Here is a 26,473-nt window from a genome sequence, read left to right on the forward strand (position 1 = left end):
GTACAATGTCCCCCTGCAACACTCTGCCTCTACTGGATGTAAAAAATATAGCAGTATGAAATATATTAAAGAAAATGGTACATCTTGTATTTACTAGGGGCAGAGTGTTGCAGGACAAGATAAGACAGCATCTGTAAACCTCACAAGTCTCGATTTATACTGGACTATATGGCACCCAATTGTTCCAGTACTTGCATCAGCTTGTACTTGCACTGAACTGCTCCATACCCTGCCATATTCTACTACTGCTCTTAATTATAACTATTTTCTGTATCTTGTGCTTGATTTTACTGTTAAAGGTAACCGCATTCACATCTTTTGTAATTGCTCTTATTTAAAACTGTCCTTATCCATTTCTCGTACTTACTATGTGCTCTAATGGAATTTACTCCCATAAGCAAATATCTTTACTATAAGTTTAACTGCTCTTAGTCAAAGTTGCTCTTATATATAATTATTTACTGTCTTTATTTTGTTCTTATTTTCATTTTGATCTTATTTTCTACTGATTTTACTGTACTTTAAAACTGCTCTTGTATGTAATGTGACATTTGGTACTGTGATATTTTGTAACTACGTCGTCCTGGATAAGGGCGTCGCTAGTAATGCAAATGAAGAAGGAGGAGGAGGAGGAGGAGAATGCTGCCCACACTGTGTCAGATGCACTTGGAGGTTATACTTTCAGAAAGCTCTGTTGTGGCCGTATGACGCTAAAGTATTAGTCAGCAGGATGTGATGATTGAAGCAGGACGTGATACAAAGTGAATCTGCAAAACTCATATGTGTTTCTTCTAAAACGATAAAACCGATCTGCCTCCTAAATAAATCTAAATAACCCTTCTGTTAATCTACAAATGCCTTTAGCATGTTGATGAAGAATGGAAATGTAATCGCCCTTTCCAGACTTATACAAAATACTTTGAGCTGCTGTTATTGGTCTTATTACAGAACATAAATACCCTGTAATTCATCTTGAGAGAAATGTCATGCAGATGTCAATAGGATTCTAAATTCTTTAATATGGTCATTTTAATTACATGTGCAGGAAATTGTGCAGCATGACATTGACTTGTTTAGCCAGCAAGGTCTTTTGTTCTTTATGCTTGGAAAATTGCTGAAAACAAATCAGCATGTTTGTCTCTCATCTGTTTCCATGTACATTCTGTGAAGATGTACTGGGCTAATTGCGGGTTACCTTGACACCAGTGATTTCATCGTTGTCCCATAAAATATACAATTACCCCCAGTATTGTTCCTAATTTAAACAGCACAATAAAATAATGCCTATAGACTGTATAACATTTTGCATGTCTGATCATTCTCAGAGCAATTCACAAGTTCTGTAGGATGCATTGCTAAATGATCCAATGCACAATTACCAATTGAAAATACACTGATTTAGTACAGATTTAAACTGTTTGCAAAAGTCTGAAGAATGAGTAACATTAAGAGGATTTTTCACATTCAGGTTAGAGTTGGAGAATGCCGTGGCTCTCTCCTGACTCAAGTAAACTAGAGGAAGGGCTAAGAGTAGCACCCAGTGGTGGAAACATCAGAAGATAGTTTGAACTGCATGCAGCCACTCCTATAGTTAACAATAGCTAAGATAAAAAAGACATTGCATTGTACCCTCTTAGTTTTTCCATAGTACAGTACAATACAATAATACAGTGGTAGGTGAACACAGTGTATCCATCCACCTGCCTTAGTAATGGTGCACACAACATGGAACATAATAATACGAGTGATGTTATAGCATTTGACTTCAGCAGCAGGTTGCACGTCATTCTCAGACTGCTTTCAGTAATAAAATGCTGCAGGTGATGTTTCCAAGGGGAAGCTGTGTTGTTAGAGTTAAATGTTTAAAGCTAGAAGCAACCTGAATTGTTCTATACCACAATCTTTAAGAGCATATATTGCTTTGAATAGCATATCTGTCCACTGCTACAGAATAGCCTTTTGAGGTTATTCTGAACTTAGAGAAAGTTGCTACAGTACTATACAGTGTGTTTTTAGTATATTGTAAATGTAGGCTTCAGTTAGAGTAGAGTTTTAGGTGGGGCACGGGTAGAAATCTCAATTCCATAAGCCACAATCCCAACTCAATTAAGTCTTGTTCTACATATAATGTTAGGTTCAACATATACAATTATATCTCTTGTGTTGGTTATGAGCAGCAATGCAAAAGTTGCACTTTTAATGCGTGAATTTACAAAACATGTCATTGAAAAAATACAAAACACAAGTTGACAATTGACGGAAATTATATAAAAAGAAGGGTTTACGTCAGCAAGTGTTTTTTTTTTTTTTTTTATTTTATTTTTTTTTTCATCTAAGCAGTTGTTTTGGATTGTGCCATTCAGTAATTATATAGCAATGACAAACCAATAACAAGACAATACCATTTTAAATTGAATTCAGATCATTGAAATTAAAATGTTTTCTTAAGCCCTAACAAGTACTTGTAAAATGAATACAAAGTTCTGCATAAATTGCCACAGGGATACTTTATATTTAGCGTTCCTGTTTTTGTTTTGTAGGACTCTCCGTTTGTACCCGAGCATTTCGACAGCACTGTTGTATGTGAGAAACCAAACAATGACCTCAACAGGTTCAAAGGTTACATGTAAGTATGCAAACACTGGGTAATCGAGGGAATCGTTACTTGTGCCATTGTTAAGATCATTAAAACAGACCCGTCTTTAGCAATTTCAGTATGATCTCCGTTTTAATCCTATCCCAAAGATCAGTTATTTGACTGCCCCCTTGTTAGTGCTTGTGCAGTATTGAATATTTTATATTTTACATTATTCATCAGTAGCCTAGGGAGAAACAGGTCACATATTCAACCTGCATTGAATCAGATGATAAATTACCTGGTCTGTTCACTGACATTGTCCTGGGTTAGTCTTGGTTTGCACAGCCTTTAGCTGAACTCAGCCCCTAGCAATGAAAGACCTTCCATGGACCGACATTGGACACTGGTGTTATGCATCAGTCAGAGAGGAGAGTGGCAGGGTTAATGAAAGCATACTTAAATTAACTGAATTTGAATGACTGAGTCGCTAAAGTAAAGAAATGTTCTAATTTGCTAGAAGGCTTGTAAATTTCTCCCTGAGCATGTCTGTTAAACTTGGGATGGAATTTGTAGTCTGCTGCCGTTGCAAAATACTTAATTTTTCAAAGCCTTTCCACTCTGTGTGCAGAATTCCAATTATTTCTCATTGCATTCCTATTTGCATTAAGCTTCCAGAGAAGGCAGCGTGACCTTGCAGAGATTGTTCTTGACTGTTGAGTCAGCCTAATGAGGAAAAGCCTTCAAGTTTAAGTTTGTGGAGAAGTCAGAGGCATCCGCTCTCTCTTTGACTTAACTTTTTTGGCTTAAAACAGGAGCACTGTTGATTCTCATCACTAACTACAGTATTACCCTCATATTCTAAGGAAAAGTGTTTAGCAAAGGATGTATTTAAACAATTATTTATGTAACTACTAGAGTTAATTGAAAATATACTCTCTGACCTGTATTGAGGAAATATGTATCATGATATGGCACTTATTCATTAAGGCACAACTATATAAAAAAAAAAAAAAAAAAAAAACTTGCCAGTTTAATCACATTAACATTAATTGCGTGCTTCATGCATGTTTTAAAAATCGCAATATCATATAATATGCATGCTAAAAGAAAAAAATGTAATCACTTAAGGCTAATGCTCAAGTTGCATTAGCTTGTAAAAGATATCTATGGTATGAATAACCATGCCATATTTACAATGTGTTATACTAGTGTATATGAACAGTAAGAGTAAGGGTCTCGTACTACAGTCAAGCTATTTCAAGGTGGTAATGCCAGTGCTTGGCCACACTCATTTGCACTGCCTTGAATCTAAATGGAAGTGTCACCCCATGTCCTGCTACTTGATATTTCAGATGGGCTACATCATAGTGTTGTTGTTCAATCTGGGTCACAAAACATCCACATGTGTGCTTGCCTTTTATTCCAGGCCTGGGCCCATGGGAAACAAATGACTAATCTGTTGAGAAAAAGAATAAAAATAAATCGGAATTTAAAAAAAAAAAAAAAAGAGGTTGTGTTTCTTTTCATCTATAGAGAAAAGCCTGACAAGAAGAAAATTGGTTTTGACAGGAAGAGCCTGCTGTTGCGTGGGTGCACTGTTAGAAACACTGAAGAAGCAGCAGGAATCGTGGTCTACGCAGGTATTACATTCTCTACATTTTTTTTGCAACTGATCTCTTCAGAAGAGCCGTTGTTTCATTTTTCTTCTTTTGTTTCCATATTATTCTTTTATTTTATTGTCAGAGAATATATTTATCTCCAGGTATTCATGTATGAGGTGCAGTGTTGACTACATTGAAAGCACAGAAATTCGGTCTACTCATTTTATATTAACAGAGTGTGGTATGCAGTGTGGACTAGTGGCAGAAGCCTAGAACGAGCGATTTTCTCCTGCTAGCTTGTCTTGTGGTACCTGTGACCAGTCCTTTCACGTCATGACCTCTGGTTTAACCGAGAGCATACAGTACAAGGACACACCTAGTATCCATGACATTCGGCATCATAGAATGGCTAACGTGTGTTAATTCTATACTGTGAGAACAGCTTGTTTGCAAGGCAATATACAGTAATTCTGTTATTTTGTACTCGATACTCAAGTCAAAAGATTAAAAAGGAACAGTTGCTCAAACACGTGCATACAACAAAAAAAGTTTAAAAGGAAAAGAATAATAAGAATGGAGAATTATGTTGTTGGGTAATCTTTTGTGTTGTAGGCCACGAATCAAAAGCCATGTTGAATAACAGTGGCCCTCGGTACAAGCGTAGCAAGTTGGAGAGGAGAATGAATATTGATGTGTTCTTCTGTGTCGGGCTGTTAATCATCATGTGTCTCATTGGAGCATTGGGTAAGAGATACTAAAGCAGCTTGAGAATGCCTATGCTTTATACTGCACATACATACATACAGCGTTTAAAACGCACACACCATCCTGTTGTGTGCAAGTTGAAACTCTGGAAATAATTTTTCACAAGTTGTTTTTATACATATTGCAGTCCGACATGTACAGCCCTGTGAAACTTTTACCAGAAATGTTTTGTGTTTTTGTTTTGACTCATAAGCAGTACCTATCCACTGTTCCCTTGCCATCTGTGTTTCTGAAAATGGAGTAAAGCAAAAGCATGTAGTTTATGTCTGGCAACATTTATAATATGCTTGCTTACTTATAATTAGGGTGTCTGATTTTCGGGTGAAATGGTTTTCCAAATTCGGGTGAATGCTTTTATGTAAAAATTGGTTAGAATTATTTCATGAAAAAATTAGGTGGATTTATTTTCATATATAATCAAGAAATAATAAATATTTGAGTAGAAGTCTGGTTTTATTTAGAAACAAAGTCGTCGTCAACAGTTTAAATCCCCAACGTATGTATATTTCCACACATTGGGGTATGCAAACTTTTGACAACATCTATAACTCTCCCCCCTCTCTCTCTCTCGCACACACATACAGTATTTGGAGGCATTTCTCCGTTCCAACCAAGTTTTATTTTGTAGTGGAATTGCAAGAATAATTGCACAAAAGAACGTACTGGAAAACTAAACAACTTTACTCCATGCTGTTTTATAAATAGAAATAATCGACTGTAACATCTAAATGGTCTTGGCTTAAACACACACTAGTAAAACAAATAACTGGGAAGAAAAGTGTGCAAAAAAAGCAAAAACCTTAAAGCTATATTGCTGTAATTTTGAAAAAAAAAAAAATCAGACACCCTATTTATTTAATACACATGTTCTTAAATCCAGACTTTACGAATCTGTTTGGTCCCATTTAGTTTGGTATTTTGACATTGTACTGCATCTAAGAAACAAAGCCAACTGACAGTACAGGTATATAAGTCTGTTACTAGAATACATTAATACATTAAAAAAAAAAAAAAACATGAATTCATTGAAATATGACTATTTAAACACCTTTTGTGGGGATGATAGAGATATAGTTTTAATGTTTTTTTTGGCTTTTTAGGCTACACGATTTGGCTTGGGGGCTTTCCAGATTGGCCTCCTTTTGAGGTGCCAGATGAGAACGGGAAATTCACTTCCCCAGCTTTAGCAGGGTTTTACATGTTCTTCACGATGATCATTTTATTACAGGTAAGCATTACAGGAGAATTGCATGCCTTTGCTTCAAAAAATTTTTCTTATATAACCTTGAACTCCTTGACGGTTAACAGCCGTGGATAGGAGAGTCAGATTACCCATACAATGCATATAGGAGTAAGACATTTCAGTCTAGCCTAAAATCAAGAAGTAGTCATATTAAAGATGTATGTTTTTAGTTATTTTAATTTATATTCTCAGTATGTGTGAAACTGTCAAATACAGATTATTTTAAAGCCTTTCATTATTTATTGTTTTGCTCATGTTCCAGGTCTTGATTCCAATCTCTCTCTATGTGTCCATTGAACTTGTGAAAGTGGGTCAGGTATTCTTCCTGAGCAATGATATTGACTTGTATGATGAAGAAATGGACAAGCTGTTGCAGTGCCGAGCTCTGAACATCACGGAGGACCTGGGGCAGATCCAGTACATCTTCTCAGATAAGACTGGAACCCTTACAGAAAATAAAATGGTCTTTCGCCGCTGCACTATCGGAGGCACAGAATTTTCCCACAAGGAAAATGGTAGGGTTCTAAAGAAAAAAGTTCTTTAGTTTTCTTTAAGTTTTAATAAACTTAGAGTAGCTGTAATGTATTCATTCATTAGCATGTGTCAGCAGGTAAGTCAGTGATGTCAACACTGACTGGTGTAAACTTCAGTCACAAAATCCAACACAACCAAAGTACTGAACTGCACTAATTCAGTCATCAAATGGAGCCTTGTATGATTTCCAGTACTGAAGTCAGCAAATGTTTTGGCCAATGCCTTTATCAGTGATCTTAAATCACTGGTTATTTAGTAGCGAATGTTTACAAAAATACATTTTAAAATTTAACAAATGACCATAGACCAATAACACCTGTGGTTCCCAAGCTTGATCTAGCTCTGGATGTTGTCAACGGTCACAATAGTATTTAACTAGTCAGCAAGCAGGGTTTTTATTATCCATTTTCTAAATGTTTTTTCTGAGCACATGTAGATTCACATAAGCCATCTGTGTCATAGGGACAATGTGTGTTTTTTGGGTGGTTTGTTTAATAGCGCTGCGGTTAGCTGCCCATGGAGATGTGGACTTGGACGAGGAAGAGGCAGTGGGTCCACAAAGAGGACACCGCTCCAGACTTCAATTCAGTTCCAAGAACAAAAGTACCGGGGCCTTCAGAAGGTGTCATAGTGCGAAGGCATATTATTATGGTGGCTATGGCAGGAAAAAGTCAGTAGCCCGCGCAGACAGTGAAGTGGCTTTCAGTAGTCCGTTGGTGAGTATTAATAAGACAACCTTTTGGATCTTGTAGGCTCTTGATTAAGCTGCTGGAATCCCAAAACACAAACCACAGCTCACAGTAGTAAACTGATGCAATGTACATTGATTTGTTTTACACATTTAACCTTGTATTAGTTTTACTGATGTATTCTACTACTGTATAGGAAAAATAAATCTGTACAGTACAGGAAATACATACAGCGATTCAGTAGTGTTGTTTTTTGTTTTTCATTTTTTCTTTAAATAATTTTTCCATAACTTTAAACACTTTTTAAGAGAAGTCTCCTCTTCAGACCGCTTGTCTAAATGTATTACTGTGACAGACAGCTGTAGTGGGTGACGTCAGACCAGAAACAGGAACCAGGAAATAAACAACAAAGGTGGAGTTGGGTGGAGCTGAGCGCTTTGTTGCGCTCAGCATTTAATGAATGAACAGAACAATAAATAAAAAGGTCGTAACAAACAAAAACTCGGGTCACGGCACTTTCGCCAAATTAAAGAGACAATCACGGTGAGCTGATATTTGAACTACTATTATTATTATTATTATTATTATTATTATTATTATTATTATTATTATTATTATTATTACCTCCGTCTCCAATTCCGTTCTCCATTCACTGGACACACAACCCCGAGTGGGTGAAAACATGCGGCTTTTATGCAGCTGTACCGAGACTTGATTTGCTAATCCATCATTCAATTGGAGTCTCGGTACAACTGCACGTGAATTAATAAAGTGCAATTTCCCGTGCTCACATATTACATTTTACCTGCGCGTGAAGTGCTGTGCAATCCTCGTGCCTAAATACAAATATACATTTTAAACACTCGTGTTACACAGACCTGTTTATATCCCGTGTACCCGTGACTATACACCAACATTAACACACAACAGGTAACATACAACACAAAATACACGCAGGGGCCGGCAACATTTACTAACTTTCTTTTTAGTACTTCTGGAAATGATTTGCATAACAAAGCACAAAGTAAAGGAAAAATAATGAAAAGCTTGCTAAAAAGGTACATGTGGTATGCTTAAAATTACAGCGGATGCTTTTGGATTTGGACTCCACAGGTTAGCTCTCCTGACAGGTTGAACGCAGCTTGGGTCTAAGTCTATAATAAATGCACTGAGGCAGACAGGCCAGCACCTGGCCAACAGACACGTATAAAGATCGCTTTAGGAACCTGCAAGAACAGCTTGATGTCATTACTGTCCTACAGGGGAGGGGGTTGGTTCTGTCTGACCTATGAGCCCATTAAAACTCAGCATGAAGCGCCGCCCACAACTGGACGCGCCACTGAGACCCTATGTTGCATCAGCTTGTAGAAATAATCCTCCTACATTGGACAGTCAGTGTGCCGGGTGAGCTTTCACTGCTGCAGAGTTCCATATATTGATACTTTCAGACTGGCCACCATATGGCCCATCTGATTTGTAAGTATAATTAAGATGGTCATGCAGTTTTTGACGTGGACAGATGGCTGAATACTTACCCACTGAGGGGAACAAAATGTATAAATCCACAACTTCTCGTCATTCAATTACCACTATATTGGAAGATTTTATATTTAGCCGTCAGACTCCTAAAAGGTTTTCATCTTATTTTTTTATCTGAACATTGATATACAACATTGTATGTAAGGTTCTCAATTTAAGTCTTCATCACTTATGTTACTGTCACATATCTGTGTATGATGAGCTTGTACAAGGACTCGCTGTTCGTGAGAAAAAAAAAAAAAAAAATTATCACTTTGTGTTGTTCAGTTTCAGTAGCTTATTCTTTTATCCTGTCCCGAAGTTCCCATTTGTTCTATGGAAGCATTAAAGTTTGGTCTATTTCAAAGACCAAGACGATTTATTTTGCCTTTCTTACAAATTAGATTTGCATGTCTCCATTTTCCAATATTGTCAATGTTTTTCCCTCTGTTTATTAATCAATCTGTCCAAAGTGTTTTATATTGTATGCATAATTTCACAGATGAAATAGTTTTCCCTCCTTATAACACTGTTGTCAGGAGCCATAGTTAAAGAAACATGCAATTTGTATAATGCAAGGGCCAATGAAACAGGAGTCATGTCCATACTGCCCAGTTATAACATGTTCCATGCTAAGGTCACCATCATATAAAAAATAAATAAATAAATAAAATAATTTCAAAAAATCTCAGTTAAATGCTTAATAAAATGTATACACAGATGCAAGTACATTTAGCACATGATTAGATAGATAATGATTTTCTTATTATTTTAAATATATTAAGATTGATTCATCAAGATGCATATGAACACATCAAAGAAACAAGGCAGAAAATGTATATTTAGCAAAAACATTTGAGTCTTTAGCATTGACATTTTCTTCATAATTTATTAGTGATATTAGAAACTAACATATTGGTTTTCACAGGCCGTGTATTTTAGGCTTGCACTTTGGGAAATAACCTGATAGGCACTTCTATGCCACCTTTGACTTTCACTGAACTCACGTGGGCCTAGTTTAGATTGATGGACTCGGAGCCAGCAGCAGCAGGGAAGAACATTAATCCACTGGAGTGCAAAGGTCCTTATTACACAGTTTCAAAGTTACCTTATTAGCACTCCCGCAAGCTCTGAAAGAAAATACAACTGAAATCAAGAGGATCGCTCTATGATTGTTGCGTTTCTGTTATTTGTTATTAAAAACTGTTCTGGGTTTAAATGTCATCGTATGCAACAGTAACTCAAAAACTATTCTGAAATGCTGTTTCCCTTCACGCCCTGCCTCTGCGATGTCTGTATTGAGACACAGCTCTCTCTGCATCCACGCCGTTTGTTGGAATTGACAGAAAGTGCCGAGCTAGGGACGGGTCTGTAGCTGGAAAATCTGTCTAGAGGCTAAAGAACTATAAACTTGAAGTCTCTGAAATAACTGACATTTATTTATTGATTGATTGATTGATTGATTGTCAAGCTGTGCTTTTTAATGTATTTTTTTTCTGTTCACACTACTACTTGGTATATATTTGGCTTCCAAATTATTTTACATGATCCACTGCAGTAATGGTTGTAGCACTTTTTGATTCATTTTGGACACCCGTTTTAAAATTTAGGTACTACCAGTTGAGATCTGTAGGTCATAATAAACCAGCCTCGGATGCCTGTGAGTAGGGCCCAGCTCTTGGCTGCTGTCAAGTGTCAATCAATAAATCCTGTCCAGTTCATGATGAGCTTTCTTTTTTTTAATTGAAGCAAGCTAACAACCTCATCAGGAACCTGTAATGATACATATAACTTTATTGGATTTTAGTGTAGGATAAATGTATACCAAACAGGCCAGATTTCACAGTGCAGAATTAATTTCAATCACTCATACTCAGAAATTCACCTTGGAGACGTCGGCTCTTTACTGTTCCAGAAAGCCCCTCTGTTTGCTACAGTAGATACATCAGAAGCTGTTATTAATAGGGTAAAGGACCAAGATAATGAATTGTTGCCATTGAGCAAGTCCCTGGACTTGAAACAAGAAACCCTCAGTGTGCACACAGACTTAATGATCCTCTTCTGTCACAGAGGAATACAATGCATCTCAATTACCCCGCCAAAAAAATGCCTGACCTTATTAACAAATACTGTAGCTTATTAAGGTGTGGCATTGATGTTAGAACATGCAAGTTCCCTACTGTGGTTATCTCATTTATAAAGCTGTCGACAAGGTATGGAGATTCACAACAAGGGATAATTAGGATTTATTTTTGTGTTAAATTTTAAACCTGTTCCTCTCAATATAGTTAACCCATGTACTAAATCAGTTAGTCAAGTAAGTATTTACATTGCTTTAGGGGACAGGGGCAGAGTTTGATGAGTTTAACAGACTAAAATTGTATCCTAACAACGCCCCTTAATTAGCTGGGTTGTAACACACACCCCTCCTTGTGTCTGTTAAAGGTGTTGTTAACTTGGACACCCTGGACTGTGTTGCACTTTCGTCCATTTTTTTTTTTTGTATCCCAAGTGATATCGCCTTGGTACAATGGTATCAAACAGCTGTGACAGCAGGAGGCAACATGAATCAAATAAATTGCAAACATCTGTACTCAACAGATTAACATAGCAAAGTCCCAGCGGAATTGCATCTGTCAATCCGAGGGCAGTCTAGTTACAGAGACAGGAGAAAACCTCTCTTCGGCCCCAAAGAAATCGCAGGCCTCCTGTGGGTTTTCAATCCCTGATAACTATTTATTTAGTTTTAATCCTCTATATACAAAATTGGATGATTTAAGTTATTCCAACAGAAAGAAAAAGCATTATATATATATATATATAATATAATATAATATTATCTATATAATTAATATATATATACTGTCTATATATAGATATATATATATAATGGATCTTTTAAAAAATCTTTTTCCCTGACACTGTAGGTTTAACATGTTTTTTTTTTTTCAAAGATCTTCATTCTTATGTTTTTTGATTTATATTTATTAATGTATATTTTTTGCACAGGCATGGCTAGTAGTAGGACCCAAAATAATGTGCTACAGCAAGTTCTACAGCATAGTTTATGAGATACATTCTGCTTGATATGAACAATGACGTAGGAATTTGAATAACAAGCTTAGGCAATTGCTGACAGGTGATAACTTGCATTTCAGGTTTTTCAGTTGTCCTTTCTTGTTGTTGAAATACATGATGTTGAGAAAAATTAACACCCTAAAACTGTGATACAGACACTCATTTCTAGTGTCAATTAAATACTGTTTTTATTTTGTATTATTATTAGGAGTCTTTCACAAACAGAAAATCAGAAATAAAGTTGAATAATAAAAAATCAAATTATCCACAGAGTTTTGAGAACGTGTTCTTGTCTTGTGGTAGGAAACGGATGTGACTCCTGATAAGAAACTAATGAAGATTGTGAGGGAGGCTGCAAACCAGATGGAGACGTGGTGCGAGGTCAGGCACAGCTCTGACAGTGCCTCCTACGTGGAGTTCTTCCTTGCACTGGCCATCTGCAACACGGTGGTGGTTTCCACAGCAACGGAGCCAAGACATAGGGTGTGTAAACAGATAAGCGGTCAGCGGGAATGTTTGTTTTGTGGGTAGAAAGATAGAAACTGAAATTACACAATTTGTAACAAAAGCAGTAAAAGTATAACAAACTTCCAAGTACACTTTGAAGTGTAGCACAGTACTTGTATCAACAGAGAGTAGAATTCAGGTCATGTTTGAAATGGTAATGAAGGAGAAGCAGCGATGTATCCGGTACAGAGGGAACGATAACAAGTTTGTTTTTATTCCCCCCACCCCCCATTTCGGCTCAGTTAAAGGCATTGTCATTCATATTTGTGGGTTGTTTCATGTTATTTTATTTAACAGCTCTCTTATGGTACCATAAAGAATTTAATAGTTCCTTCAGGTAGTTAAAATTGTTATCGATTCTTGTTAGCTTGTGTTGCCTTTTTCGAGTTTCATTGTGGCTCTATCTCTATTGCCAATTGTGCAAAATGTGGCCACATGCTACAGTATACAGTGCGTTTTATAATACTTTATAGTTAAGTACAGTTTAAATTTAAATTCTTGTCATAGAAAGCTATTTCAACAATTGATATTTATGGATAATGTTTAATCTTCATGACTAGGCAGTAACCAGAGGCCTGCGAAGAGGAAACCATTTACATTAGACCAATATTTCTAAAATGTAAGATTTCTCAATTTGATGAAAACTCACTATATCAGTGATGGTGTATGTATTTTTATTAGGGTACTTTAAAAAATAAAAAAAATTAAGTGTGGCTCCTAGTGTAAGAATGACATCATAATCATGAAATAGTCCTCATGAGACCATTACTTTCAATGATGGTTGTCTGTGTTTGTATTGTAAATACTGTCACTTTTACAGTTCTCCTGGATTTTACTTTACATTTTTGCCGCCTTGATTTCTTTTTAAAATATCTATAGGTAACGGGCCCTTCCCTATTGAAGCCATCAGTGAAGTCTCTTGAGAAACTGCATTCATTTTTTCAGAAGTTGAAACCTGGTCGAATCAGTCAAGTCTTGTCATCAATTCAGTCCAAATCAGACCAGACTGGCGGAACAAACCAAATCAGTCCATCACCTACGGACACTTATGTGGGTGAAGAGAACGTGGCTGGAGAGTGCCGCTCCAGTGTGTCAAGTGACTTTAAAGACAGTGGTGTGAGCAGCAAAGCAAGCACAGACAGTGGCGATTACGTAGAGGAGGTGAAAGTGGAAGATGAGATATGCTATGAAGCAGAGAGCCCAGATGAGGCTGCATTGGTCCATGCAGCCAAGGCCTATAACTTCACCCTAATGTCCAGGACCCCAGACCATGTGACTGTGCGGCTTCCTCAAGGTGTATTGTTGACTTTTGAGGTCCTGCACACGTTGTCTTTTGATTCAACCAGAAAGAGAATGTCAGTGCTGGTCAGACACCCTATCACAAGGGAGATCATTGTATACACGAAGGGAGCTGACTCTGCAATAATGGATTTACTGGAAAACCCATCACAAGGTAAATATGTTCATGTATTTAATATATTAGGATCGTCCTTGATAACTTTCAAGTTTTCAGCTTTCATTATCAGGAGAGATGAAATGCCACCAGTGGGGCCTGGCCAGTTCAAATCCGTGTATTTAATCAATCACTGCTTTTTTGGGGGGTGTTCAATAATGGAGCGTGCATTGACAAAGGAAAATCAATATCCAGTTGACAGCCTCTTCATTATATGTAGCACATCTAGAAGTGAATCAAATGCTGGACCCTGACCTGTCCCAGGAGTTTGAGTGTTTTCAAGACCATATGAGTTCTGCAGAACTTGTATTGTTTTTGTCAGACTTCATTGTCTTCATTTTTACTTTACTGTCCCATCGCATGTAACCTGAAAGAGTAAGAAAAGATGCAGTGATGTTATGTTCTTTGCATCTTGAATATCAGTCCCTGTGATCAGATTATCCATTGAAAAGATAGAAATTTTACTTTGCTGGTCACAGTTTGGTGAGGTGGTTATCACATGTGCGCCAAATATAAACGTGCTCCACAACGCCCACACTCAAAGGATAAGTTAATATATCCAATTACAACATTATAATGGTCTGTGTGTTGTGTTTTTTTTTTTGTGTTTTTTTTTTTTTTTTTTTTTAATAAAGAAGTTACCATGGTTACCAGAGAGAGAGAGAATTAGTTCCTGATGGGGTATTGTTTATATAAAAGGTACACCTGGTTGACAAACTTGCAGTGCAATTTTTCTATCAGGGTGTTTCACGTGGCACTAAGCCCCCCTTTTTGATTGGCTCATTACTAAGCATGCAAAAGTTCTAAATATGTCTCCTGTTATCTTTCTGACCTCCTTGCTTTCAGAGAGATATACAGAATAATCCATTTGTTTTGATGGCCTAGAGCTATCGCTAACACTCTGGTTCCTATACCAGTATCAAACCTTAATTAGAAGCACAGAGTACACTTTAGCAGTGCTGGGAGTAGCACAGTGGCTTTTTCAGATTGGTTACAATCCAAATATTTAACACCATAAGTGAGTAAGAACAACGTTAAATACTTTTTTTTTTTTTTTCTTTTTAGAAAATGGCAAACAAGAGAACAAAATAAATAGAAGTGCTTCAAAGACACAAAAGCACCTGAACTGGTATGCCAAAGATGGATTAAGAACTCTGTGTATCGCTAAAAAGGTACATGTTTTATCTCAACTTTTTTTACACATACATTGAGGTTCTTTGTTTTTGTTTGACTGTACGGTAAGTCAGTGGGCTTGCTGTGTTCAATTCTTTTAAATCTTTTTTCCTTTCTCAGGTTTTGAGTGAGAAGTCATATGAACAGTGGTCCAACATAAGACTTGAAGCTGAAGCAGCAATTGAAAACAGAGATGAATTGCTAATGGAGACAGCTTTGAACTTAGAAACGAACCTTACACTTCTTGGTATGGAAAATTGTGTACACAAAACAGAGGATAGGATTGAAACTCGTTTTACACAAGCGCTTTCCATTACACGTACAGTTACTGTAAACACAGGTTATCCAAAACACTAAATAACTCATTTAAAGTACTGAATACTGCCCATAGAATTATATAATTCAAACATTGTACAACCCTTAAAATCTCACATTAAACTGGGTCAGCTGGGGCCTCCACCACTGGACTATAAAGAGGACAGCAGCCAACTGTGGCTTTAAGTTTACCCCTAATTGAGACTAACGGATTCTTCATATACCCTGTTTAGGTGCTACTGGTATTGAAGATCGTCTGCAAGAAGGAGTGCCAGATACCATTGAAGCTCTCCGTGAAGCTGGCATTCAGATCTGGGTGTTGACCGGTGATAAACAGGAGACCGCGGTTAACATTGCATATTCCTGTAAACTGCTGGACCAAAGGGATACTGTCTTTACTATCAATACTGATAGCAAGGTGTGTGTCTATAAACAGCTCTCTCTTTAACATTGTTGAGATCATCCTTAGTTTAAAATAAATAGAGAAATACCAGGGCCATGTTGCTTCATCAGTCAGCTATTAAAGGTATGCGTTTCACAGTTTGAGCCGTCAATGATTACTTACAGTCGCTTTTTGTATTTGAAAACTTAGCTTTTCCGAGTCAGTATTTGTGCAAGTTGACATCAAGTTCAAGCCCAATTTCTGTAAATGCGCTAAGCAACAGCAAATGAAGATCATTTGCATTTTTTCTTAAGTGATTGCTTTGCACTCCTGGTACTGAAAATGTAAATGTAAAGCACAGAACATGCTGAACTAGTTTGCCCAGTTTGCAAAGAAGGAGCAAAAAAAAAAAGAGTAGCATTAAAATTTAAATCGGTTCATTAAATACGAATGATTAAATATTAATACTTTTTCTCAATTGAACACAGGCTTTAGGCAAGCCATATCAAGCCCTCAGACACCCATCTTCACACTCCAGATAATATATTGTGGGTTTGATAAGAGATTGACAAATGAAGTGACTGGGTCTAGAATTACAAGACTGCAGTTATCAGCATTACAGTAGTGCAAACCTTTCAGAGACTTGGAAACAGCATTCCATCTGCAATGCAGGAAGATGGCACAAACAAACACATACTCCCAGTTTTCTGTGAAATGGATTGCCAAAAAGATGATATAAAAGAGTATAAAATAGACACCTGCATCTGAGCTAACCTTTTAGGCATTATGGCACAACAAGTGAGCAACTTTATTCAAGCCTAGAGGTGATATGGGACTTTCTGACAAAAAAAAAAAAAGGCACGCTCTAGAGGATTTTTCTAGGTCATGTATTCAGAAAGCACTGCTAGTCAGTGCGTAAGGAGCCAATACTTTTACAAGTTTGAAAATACAAAATCATTGGTATAATCCATTAACTTTATGTATGATTAAACTTAGGCGCCTGGCTCGCAATGATTCCCTTCAATCTGCAGTGACATTAGTGTCATCTAGTTATTGAATAAGATGCTACATAACACATGGCTTCTCCTCCTCCAGATTCCACACAGGCAAGGAATTAGCTAGGCATATGCAGTTTTGTTTCTTCTAAACACCCACTCTTTGATAGCTGCAGCCTTCTTTCTAATAGCTTGAGCGCAGCCCCTATGATAGGGCAAGGAATGCTTTTTGTGAAACATGATGCCTTGTGCTATAGAACAGCTCTCAGATTTTTTTTTTTTTTCCTCTCACTGTGATGGCGAAAGGTGTCACATTATCTCATGTGACTGAAGTACTCTTATCTATGCAGGCTCAGCACCCAGTGCTCTGCCATTGTGCTTTACTACACCCTGTACATTTTTTTGATTTTTATTTTATTGCCTGTTTGATATGGTATTATGTTTGTTCTCTATTGTGATCTTGTTCTAGTATTTCTGTTCAGATCAAATTTAAAACTGAATCTGCTTCTGAAATTACTACTAAAACAGGGTTAATAATTGATCACTATGGATGTGCAGCTGTAATTTCTGTCCCCTCTTTAACTCTGTGTGTGTGTTTGTGTGTGTGTCTGTGTGTATTCGGACTGAAAAAGAAGAAAAGTCTGTTTTCTGTAAGCAACATTAGTTCCTGGTCACTATGCATCGTCTTTTTTCGCAGAAAAACTATTGTGATTGCATAAAATGAGTACGACCCCATATAATTTGTCATTACTTTCTCCACTCTAACCATTGACGTATTTGTCAATTTAGTTAAATCAATTTAAGTGAATATCCCCTAAACATGTCAACTCGCCGGAAATATATATATATATATATATATTTTTTTTTTATATATTTATTTCAATAGCTTGTTTTGCTATTCTGACAAATATTTCACCCATAATTAGAGGCTCTTCAACTGACTGTTAACACATGTAAATGCAGTATCTTATCAGGCACACATAGGAACACCAGTGGTGTATGGAAGTGGCTACTTGGTTGCTATTAGTTATTTGTATAATAGAAGTTGTTGAACTGTTCACAGTTGAGGCTCACCCACGGTTTACTCATTCGTTTTTTATTCACGTTTTGAGTAACCTTCACATTCTGGTGCCAAAAAAGTCACACTTTCTAATTGCTGTGTTTCCTTGCTTAAGGTGTTCTTGGTAGAAGACCATTTATTCGTCATGTTATTGACTGATAGTTTGTTTGTGTTTGCCTGACACTGTCACTAACCTTATGTACAAAACACATGTACTAATCCATTGAATGCCTAATGGTAGTTTCATTAAAATTTGACAAGTGGCCAAAAGCTTAGTCATTTAGAAAAATCAACTTATAGCTGGCATAATCTTTACCAATGTTATGTTTATGGAATCTCTGGGTCAAAACATGTGTTTATGCCTCAGCACAGCCCCACAATGGTAATACTCGTTCTGTGTGTACTGTACATATGTGGTTGCTGAAGTGAGCTTTTGCATGAAAAAAAAAAAATCACCTGCTATGCTACTCAACTCGAATGACCTTCAGCTACGCAGCCTCCTTGTGACTCTGCTGCTGAAGGACAGAACCCTTTTCAGATTTCTTCAAGCGGCAAAAGACAAATTAAAAAAGCTAAACCCTGCATCGTAAAGCACAGTCATTAAAGGAGCAGGCCGTGTGGAAGATTTCTGGTGCGCCAGCCCTTGATAAAGGGTATGCTTTCCGCTGTTTTAAGAATGGTTTGAGGATCATGTTAATTCATAGGCTGCTCCAAGCATTGATCTGGATCTTTTCATGCTATATTGCAGTAAATTGAAGCCAAGGAGGAGAAAGCCATCTATATTTGCAAAGCCTGTATAAAGCCTTCTATTTCTGGAGTTCTGTTTGATAGAAAGAGAGCGTGTGAATGTATAAATTGACATTTCATATAGAACCAGGTAACGGGTAATAACATGTTTGTAGGACACTTTGACTATTGGAACCCAGGTATTATAAAATAGCTTGGATTTGTACCGAAAGCTTAGTGGCTTTTTGTTGTTTTAAAACCCACACCTTAAAGCAAAAACAGGCAATCGACATCAAAGTGTTTTATACAAAAAGCCCATCAGTGCTGTTTCCAGTTTGATTGCAGGAAGGGACGGTTCTGTTTTACCATAAAAAATGTATAAAACCACTAGGACACAGCTTGGGCTTAAGAGTAAGTATCATGGTTTTGAAAAATAGTGTTATACATCCCCACATGTTGCTACAACATATATGTAATATTTCTTTTCATTGTTAACATCCTGCTGACTTTTTAGACGTATAACTTTAAAGTCTGTTTCAAAGATCTTTTCAAAATGCCCGCTCTAATGCACTGATATTGTTAGGATTATTGCCCACATTGTCAAACAGCTAACACAGCAATAATGCTCCATGATGTAGTATGGAACAGAAAAGCCAGAGTACTTGTTTTGTGTGTGTTTTTTTAATTCCTGCAGTGATTTAGAGGACAGATCTCAAACCCCAGTGCAATAGAGCAGACATTTTGAAAAGAGCTTGGAAACCAGACTTTAGAGTTAGAAGTGTAAAAAGTTGTCAGGATGTTAACAATGAAAAGAAAAATGAGTGGTACGTTATTTAAAAAGTTGTATAACACTGTATTTCCTGGAAGCTTGCTACTTACTGTTTAAATAGATCCAGTTAAATTAGCATTCTAAGCTGTTGCTGTGATGTTATTTTTCTCCTGTTGCCAGAAAAGCTGGGTCTATTTTGTGGTATTGTTGTATAATGCAAGTTTAAAAAGTTATTTCTGGGCTCAGTAAGAATATCAGTTGAGTTAATAAATACTGTGCAAGTAGAGCCTCCATGAAGGTTTTACTGACAGTCAGAAGATACAAGAGTTTTGTATACAAGGTATATCCATTGTTTTGCTGTGACAAGAATTATTCTGACAATGCAATAGGGGATTTGTTTATTGTGTTGGCTGTTGTCATGAGTATAAAGTACAAGCCCCGAGGAACAAATTAAGCATTGTGATCCATGCTGAAGGAGTACATCCCTTCTTCAGACATCCTAATTTAAGCCTTAAAGGACCTTTGAAGCATATGGGATATGTCGAAAGATATTTCTGCTTATATGTGTATGCATTTTAATGGGGTATTAAATCTCTGTCTTTTTTTTTCTTTTGCCTGAAGGAAACCTGTGAATCTATCCTTGACTACACTATAGAGGAAGTGAAAAGGTATGCTGCCGTCAAAAACAATCGCACCAAGTTATTTAAAGTACCGGTAGACGTTGGCGCTGTCTATCCCTTAGAGGGAGCTAGTCCCACATTCGGCCTGGTGATTGACGGCAATACTCTCAGCCTTGTGTTTGAGGGGAACCTGAAGATGAAGTTTCTGGAATTGGCGAAGCACTGTCGGTCCGTGCTCTGCTGTCGTTCCACACCGCTGCAGAAAAGCACAGTTGTAAAATTAGTGCGGGACAAGCTGAAAGTTATGACCCTCTCAATAGGTATGAAAATCTGATTATATTTATTATTATTATTATTATTATTATTATTATTATTATTATTATTATTGTATATGTATATGGGATATTCTGTATTATCATGAATATTATTTATTTCATTTTCTTCAGGTGATGGTGCTAATGATGTCAACATGATTCAAGCAGCTGACGTTGGAATTGGAATCTCTGGTCAGGAGGGAATGCAGGTATTTTTTTTTTTTTTTTACCACCTTGTTATTCTATACATTCAAATAAATGTAATACCTTAAGAGTTATTAGCCACAATTCATATGTACTTCCACATTCTTAGTAAACATGAATTTATTGGCTTACAAGTTACGCAATTAGATAGATTTTAATGAGTTCTGTTAAATTGAATTAAAACAGAACAATGGCAACATTTAAGTTTTTAGATTGTCATTAAGAAAAGTGTAGTTCTCTTAATAACTAAATTATTTTGTTTCTTAATTTTTCATTCTTAAATCTGTATTTATGAATCCATACATTTCATGGTTCTACAGTATATGTGTGTTTCATGCACATTTACTTTCTGGATAGATAGATCGATAGTCCATCACCATTCTCTTCAATGTTAGTAGGAACATCAATCTTGGTGCTTTTCCGTTAGCCCAAACCCTCAAAGTCTGGCTAACCCTTGAAAGGTCATACCCCATTATTTCACATGGCAGTCTTGCTGTGGTAAATATAATGTATCACTTACATGGTCGGTCTACTGTGAAATTTGGATCTTCTGCTGAATGCAAAGTGTCACCTGGACTTATTTCGTGGTCTTTATTCCCGTACAAGTAAAGAAACTACGCATCACTGAAAAACCCTTTAGGAGATAAGATTGGGGTCTATTCAGGTTATCTAAAAAGTATTAACGACATTCAAATCATTGAAATAATTTTGAAACCCTTATTCTTAGCCATCAGTAGTATTCACTGCCTATAACAAAGTTCCTTCTCGTGTTGAAAGTCGTCTTTTTTTTTTTTTTTTTTCCAGGCAGTAATGGCCAGTGATTTTGCAATCTCTCATTTCAAACACCTGAAGAAGCTGTTGCTAGTTCATGGTCATTGGTGCTACACTAGACTGTCCAATATGATCATCTATTTCTTCTATAAGAATGTAGTAAGTATTTTAAAACCCCTTAGATTGATAGAGAAGTTGATTACACAAAAAAGTATTTCTTTTGCAGCCCCTGAATTTATCGTTCCTTAATGTTTCATTGTCCGTTTCTCTTTCAGTAATAACACACAACAAGATTATAGAATCCAGTTTCAAAGTGTATTCAGAGGGAAAAAAAAACAAAACACCATTTTTTTATTGTTTGTAACAAAATCCTTTAGGTGCAGGAACGTTAAACCATTCTTCCTTCTTTCTTTCTCAGGTGTATGTGAATCTTCTATTCTGGTATCAGTTCTTCTGTGGATTCTCTGGAGCATCGATGATTGACTATTGGCTAATGATATTCTTCAATCTTTTTTTCACATCACTGCCCCCTATCATTTTTGGCATCATGGATAAAGACATTTCTGCTGAAACGCTACTGGGCTTACCAGAACTCTATAAAAGTGGCCAAAACTCAGAAGTAAGTAAATAATGGCATCTGAGCTTATTCAACCATTTCATTTTTTTTGTGTTCCATGCTGTGCAGTATAACAAAGCACCAGCACAGCATTGATTCCTGCTGGTTGGAGTTTATTATAAAATAAGACAATACAGTGACTTATAATGACACATGTCCCAGTGGAAGTGCAATACAAAAAGCAAATGTAATATGCTTTCATTTGTGAAAACTTTCTACTGATTCAGAAATTACGCACAGAGAAATGAGTTGGAAAGATTGTGTGCTATTGATTTGTATGTAGGTTGAGTGAAAAACAATCCTCGTCATTATACAGACTATACTAGTAGAGTGTTGTCTATGACTGTCCTGGAAGTCTACAGTGTGTAGTTTGAATGGTGGAATTAAATTTTAAAAAAGTTGGTGTGTATTTTGTTTGACTTTCAGGGATACAAATGGTCTACATTTTGGATAGCCATGCTGGATGCTTTTTATCAAAGTCTTATTTGTTTTTTTGTTCCATACCTTGTAAGTATATCCTTTTATTTGTTGTATTAAAAAAATACACCATGCAGAATGCTGAGTATATTTGATATATATATATATATATATATATATATATATATATATATATATATATATATATATATATATATATATATATATATATTATATATCCCGTTATAATGTGGTTGTCGGGAGCATAATTAGGAGACTTCATTATTTGTGTTTCGCCTTATAACGAGTATTGGCATTTTTGTTTCCGAAATGATTTACAGTGCCCACAAGCCAAATTAATATTGTAGCGTACGCTGGAAAATGAAGGAAGGAGACACTCGCAATTTGCAGGAACTCTGACACAGCAGCTTGTCTCACTTGGCTCTGCCCCGCTCATATGGTTGAGTTGTCAGCCATGCTTTGTGTTGCATATCTGGAACGTTTGGGGGTCAAATTGCATAATGGGGGGAAATGGGAGCCAGAACCTTACTGTGTTATAAACGATTCCGCACTATAACATGCCGTGTTATAACGGGGTGGCACTGTATGTATGTATGTGTGTGTGTGTGTGTGTGTGTGTGTGTGTGTGTGTGTGTGTATTTATATATATATATATATATATATATATATATATATATATATATATATATATATATATATATAGACACACGCACACACACACACTGTTAACACGCTATTTGTTTTTATTTTGATAGACATACCAAGGTTCCGATATTGACATATTCTCCTTTGGGACTCCCATTAACACACTGGCCATGTTTACTATCCTTCTACACCTGGCCATTGAAATCAAAACCTGGGTAAGCAGATATGGGAACTAATATACATATATTAAACCTTTTCTCAGTTTGCTGAGAATGCCGTGGTTTGCAATTAAGTGCAGTATTACGCACTTAAAGCAATCTATCTATAGATCAGACAGCACACATTAAAACAGAGTTGGTGTTGCATGTTTGTTTCAACCCTGACCTTGCCTGCTCCCATTCCATGTCTGACCTGTGTCTTGCTTCACTTCAAGACCAAGATTTGGAGGTGCAGTTCAGTCTTGGTTTGTGCTGTGAATAGGATTCCAGAAACTGTTGGGTTGGCAGACTGGCTTTATGCTAATATGACAATAAGACAGCAGTGTAGCTTATATGTTAAACATTAGTGTTGTAACAATGCATCAGGGAAAAAATGTCAAAGTAAGTAGAGAGAACTAGTATATCATTGATCAACCTGATATAAATGTTGTCTTAGTTATCAGCTGTGACAAGCTGGCTGAAGTGGTGACGTCAGACCCAGATGAAACACACAGTACTGCCAGGTGAAATGGCGAAGGCAGGTGTTTGCATCGGTTTATTGCAAATCAAATAAAAAGGTTTGACACAAAACAATGCTCACAGAGCAAAATAAAAGGTTGAATACAAAACTGACACCAACTAAACAAACAGGGACAAACACTAAACTCCCTTAACACACAAACAGAGTGAGTGAAACATGCCTCTTTTATGCAGCTGTACTCGATTGCTAATCGATCATTCAATTGGAATCTCAGTACATCTCCACACCAATACCCTCTTTATCTGCACGTGGAGTGATTGTGCAATCCCCGTGCCTAAATACAATTCTACATTTTAAAACACTTGTGCTACACAGACCCATTTATATTCTGTGCACTTATTATTATTATTATTATCTTCTATACACCAAAATTAACACATCACACGCAATATATAACACAAAATACACACAGTGCGGGACACACTGCCACATCGGCATAAAACTATTAGAATAAATGTCTTTCTATGATATCATGCACTAATATACACTGAAAACATGAGTTTGAACATTTGTGTCTTTATCTTCTTTCAGACCGTAGTTCACTGGGTTACAATGATTGGAAGTGTCATATTCTACTTCATAGTGGCTATTGTTTTTAGTGCCACCTGCATTTCTTGTAACCATCCTTCTAACCCTTACTGGATTATGGAACGAGAAATGGCCGATCCTGTCTTCTACCTAGTTTGCATCATAACCCCAGTGCTTGCACTGTTACCAAGGTAACCTAGTTTGAAGCGGATTGTCAAATTTTTTTTTTGTTTTTTTTTATAATGAGAAAACTGTAAATTTGCATTTCCAAACATAACCCTAACGCTGTATTTGAATCATTTCAGATATTTAATTCGTGTCATACAAGGAACCTTTGTCCGGTGTCCTCTCCTGAAAGCTCGGCAGCTCAGTGGCCTAAACAAAGAACGGAGAGATGAGGAGATCAGTGAATGGAGGAGGAGAACACGATCGAGAGAAGCTACTAAGCCACTTTCAAATCCATCATCACCAACATCACCAGGCAACTCTGGGCATCCTTTAGGAAGGACATTGACCATCGAGGCACCTATATATGTAGACACAGGCAATGATGGAACAACACCAGTGATGCAACAACCTCCTGGGAGGTCTATGCTGAATGGAACACACATTGAACACTCTGATGCTTTTCACATACAGAGTGCTGTAACTGAAAACATATATACCTCTGTACCAGACTCATCTGCTGACAGGACTGGAGACGGTGGTAAGAAAGCAGAGGATAACAGTGATGCTTTTTGTGCAGGGCATCAGCGATCCTTTAGCATAGTGACCATTTGAAAACCAAGCGTCCTGAGGATCTGATTTGAAAATGCCGTATACATTTGCCAATAGGCAAAACAATATCAGTAACTTTGTTCCTTGGTTATATATTAATCCCATATTGGGAAATAGAACAATGTTTTTCTTTTTGTTTGTTTTCCCCCCAAAGGTTTACTGAAAAAGCATCTTTAAGTTATTTTTTTTTTTTTTTTACATTTGCTTTTATAAGTAAGCAGTAAGTATGCTTGCATAATGTTATGGTTATACGATAATGTACAGTTCAGATTATGGTAAAGCAATTTATAAACTGAAGCGGTACACATTGGCAGAATTCAAAATGTTGAAATGACCATTTTAATTCAGTATACTCTTTTTGACTGGTTCCCGTTGCCTTCACATGAGCCAACGAACTTGGAGTGTAGGGAAAAAAAAAAAAAAAACAAACTACTGTATTCGTGCATTAAATTACATTTAATGTGAGTTCACGTAAACCAAGCATGGATCGGGTGTTTAATCAGAGAGTAAAGCACAAGCACATGCATTGCTAATATTGGTTTGTAGTACTTTTTAATTGTGCTCTGCTAACTGTAACACACTACTTAAAGATTAGGGTTTTTTTAAAATAATTTCGTATCAAAACTATCTCTGTGGATAGGAGCGATTAATTCAGGAGTCAGGTGATTCTAATCCCTGATTGACCTCTTGTGTGGAGGGCGAGCACCAGAGAACATCTCTTGAGTATGCTCTCACTACTGTATTACTGTGATAGCTACATGGGTAATTCACAGAAGAAATCGCACCAAGATGCATTTTTGCAGTGCAGAATTGATCCCGATTTCATTGAAAACCACCTTGAATTTTACAGGTGTGTGTTGTGACCAGAAGAGAAATATTTGTATTGGGATCAATCTTTCATAACATTGTGTTTTCCTTTTGCTGTATACAAATGAGAGACAGTCAAATGGGGCAATGGCTACAAAACTGGATTACCAGAGGTGTTCCAGTTGTTACTGTAAAAATCAATTACAAAATTGTTATATCTCCAGTTTGGCAGTAGTCTACATCACAGCCTTATTAATATATAACATGTAAGGACACTGCGAAGAGTCAAGATGATGCAAAGCACATATTTTCTTGGAAGGATCTCAGTTTTGTGAGTTTATTAACAGTTTTTGTAATGTAATAAAACATTTCCTACAAACAATAAAACACTGTTACTTTCCTTGATGTTAATGTCAATGTTTGTCAAAGAAATACATATTTTTATTGTGACAAAATGTAATAAGTAAACATAGAAATGAAAGGAAAAGGAACACTGTTCTGAAATTAAACTAAACGAGGGTAGATAATTACACTTCAGTTAATACACCTTTAAGCTGAGTTCCAGCTCTGAACATGTCAGCTGATGCATGTTTCACTGATCCCGAGACAGTTCAAACACTAACTAGATT

At 36.6% G+C, this 26,473-nt stretch overlaps 1 protein-coding gene across 4 annotated transcripts in view; it reads left to right on the forward strand.

Moving 5' to 3' along the window:
* The window catches only part of LOC121297172 (phospholipid-transporting ATPase VB-like), a 79,193-nt gene extending 52,949 nt beyond the window's left edge, over window positions 1-26,244 (forward strand). For 3 of the 4 annotated variants that reach the window (XM_041223273.1, XM_041223272.1, XM_041223275.1), the window contains 19 exons: window positions 2,541-2,626; window positions 4,112-4,218; window positions 4,792-4,923; window positions 6,045-6,172; window positions 6,450-6,702; window positions 7,220-7,437; window positions 12,310-12,489; window positions 13,393-13,966; window positions 15,032-15,138; window positions 15,260-15,386; window positions 15,688-15,872; window positions 20,008-20,326; window positions 20,453-20,529; window positions 21,329-21,454; window positions 21,714-21,914; window positions 22,338-22,418; window positions 23,105-23,209; window positions 24,264-24,451; window positions 24,566-26,244. In XM_041223273.1, coding sequence (XP_041079207.1) covers window positions 2,541-2,626; window positions 4,112-4,218; window positions 4,792-4,923; window positions 6,045-6,172; window positions 6,450-6,702; window positions 7,220-7,437; window positions 12,310-12,489; window positions 13,393-13,966; window positions 15,032-15,138; window positions 15,260-15,386; window positions 15,688-15,872; window positions 20,008-20,326; window positions 20,453-20,529; window positions 21,329-21,454; window positions 21,714-21,914; window positions 22,338-22,418; window positions 23,105-23,209; window positions 24,264-24,451; window positions 24,566-25,040 — 3,669 coding nt within the window. In that variant the 3' untranslated portion in view covers window positions 25,041-26,244. Of the gene's footprint in view, window positions 1-2,540; window positions 2,627-4,111; window positions 4,219-4,791; window positions 4,924-6,044; window positions 6,173-6,449; window positions 6,703-7,219; window positions 7,438-12,309; window positions 12,490-13,392; window positions 13,967-15,031; window positions 15,139-15,259; window positions 15,387-15,687; window positions 15,873-20,007; window positions 20,327-20,452; window positions 20,530-21,328; window positions 21,455-21,713; window positions 21,915-22,337; window positions 22,419-23,104; window positions 23,210-23,648; window positions 24,046-24,263; window positions 24,452-24,565 lie in introns of those variants that run through there. The other variant, XM_041223276.1, reaches the window with a different exon arrangement.
* Window positions 26,245-26,473: the final 229 nt, after the last annotated feature.

The sequence above is a fragment of the Polyodon spathula genome, chromosome 22 (genome assembly GCF_017654505.1).
Source record: "Polyodon spathula isolate WHYD16114869_AA chromosome 22, ASM1765450v1, whole genome shotgun sequence".
In the NCBI taxonomy this organism is placed as follows: Eukaryota; Metazoa; Chordata; class Actinopteri; order Acipenseriformes; family Polyodontidae; genus Polyodon; species Polyodon spathula.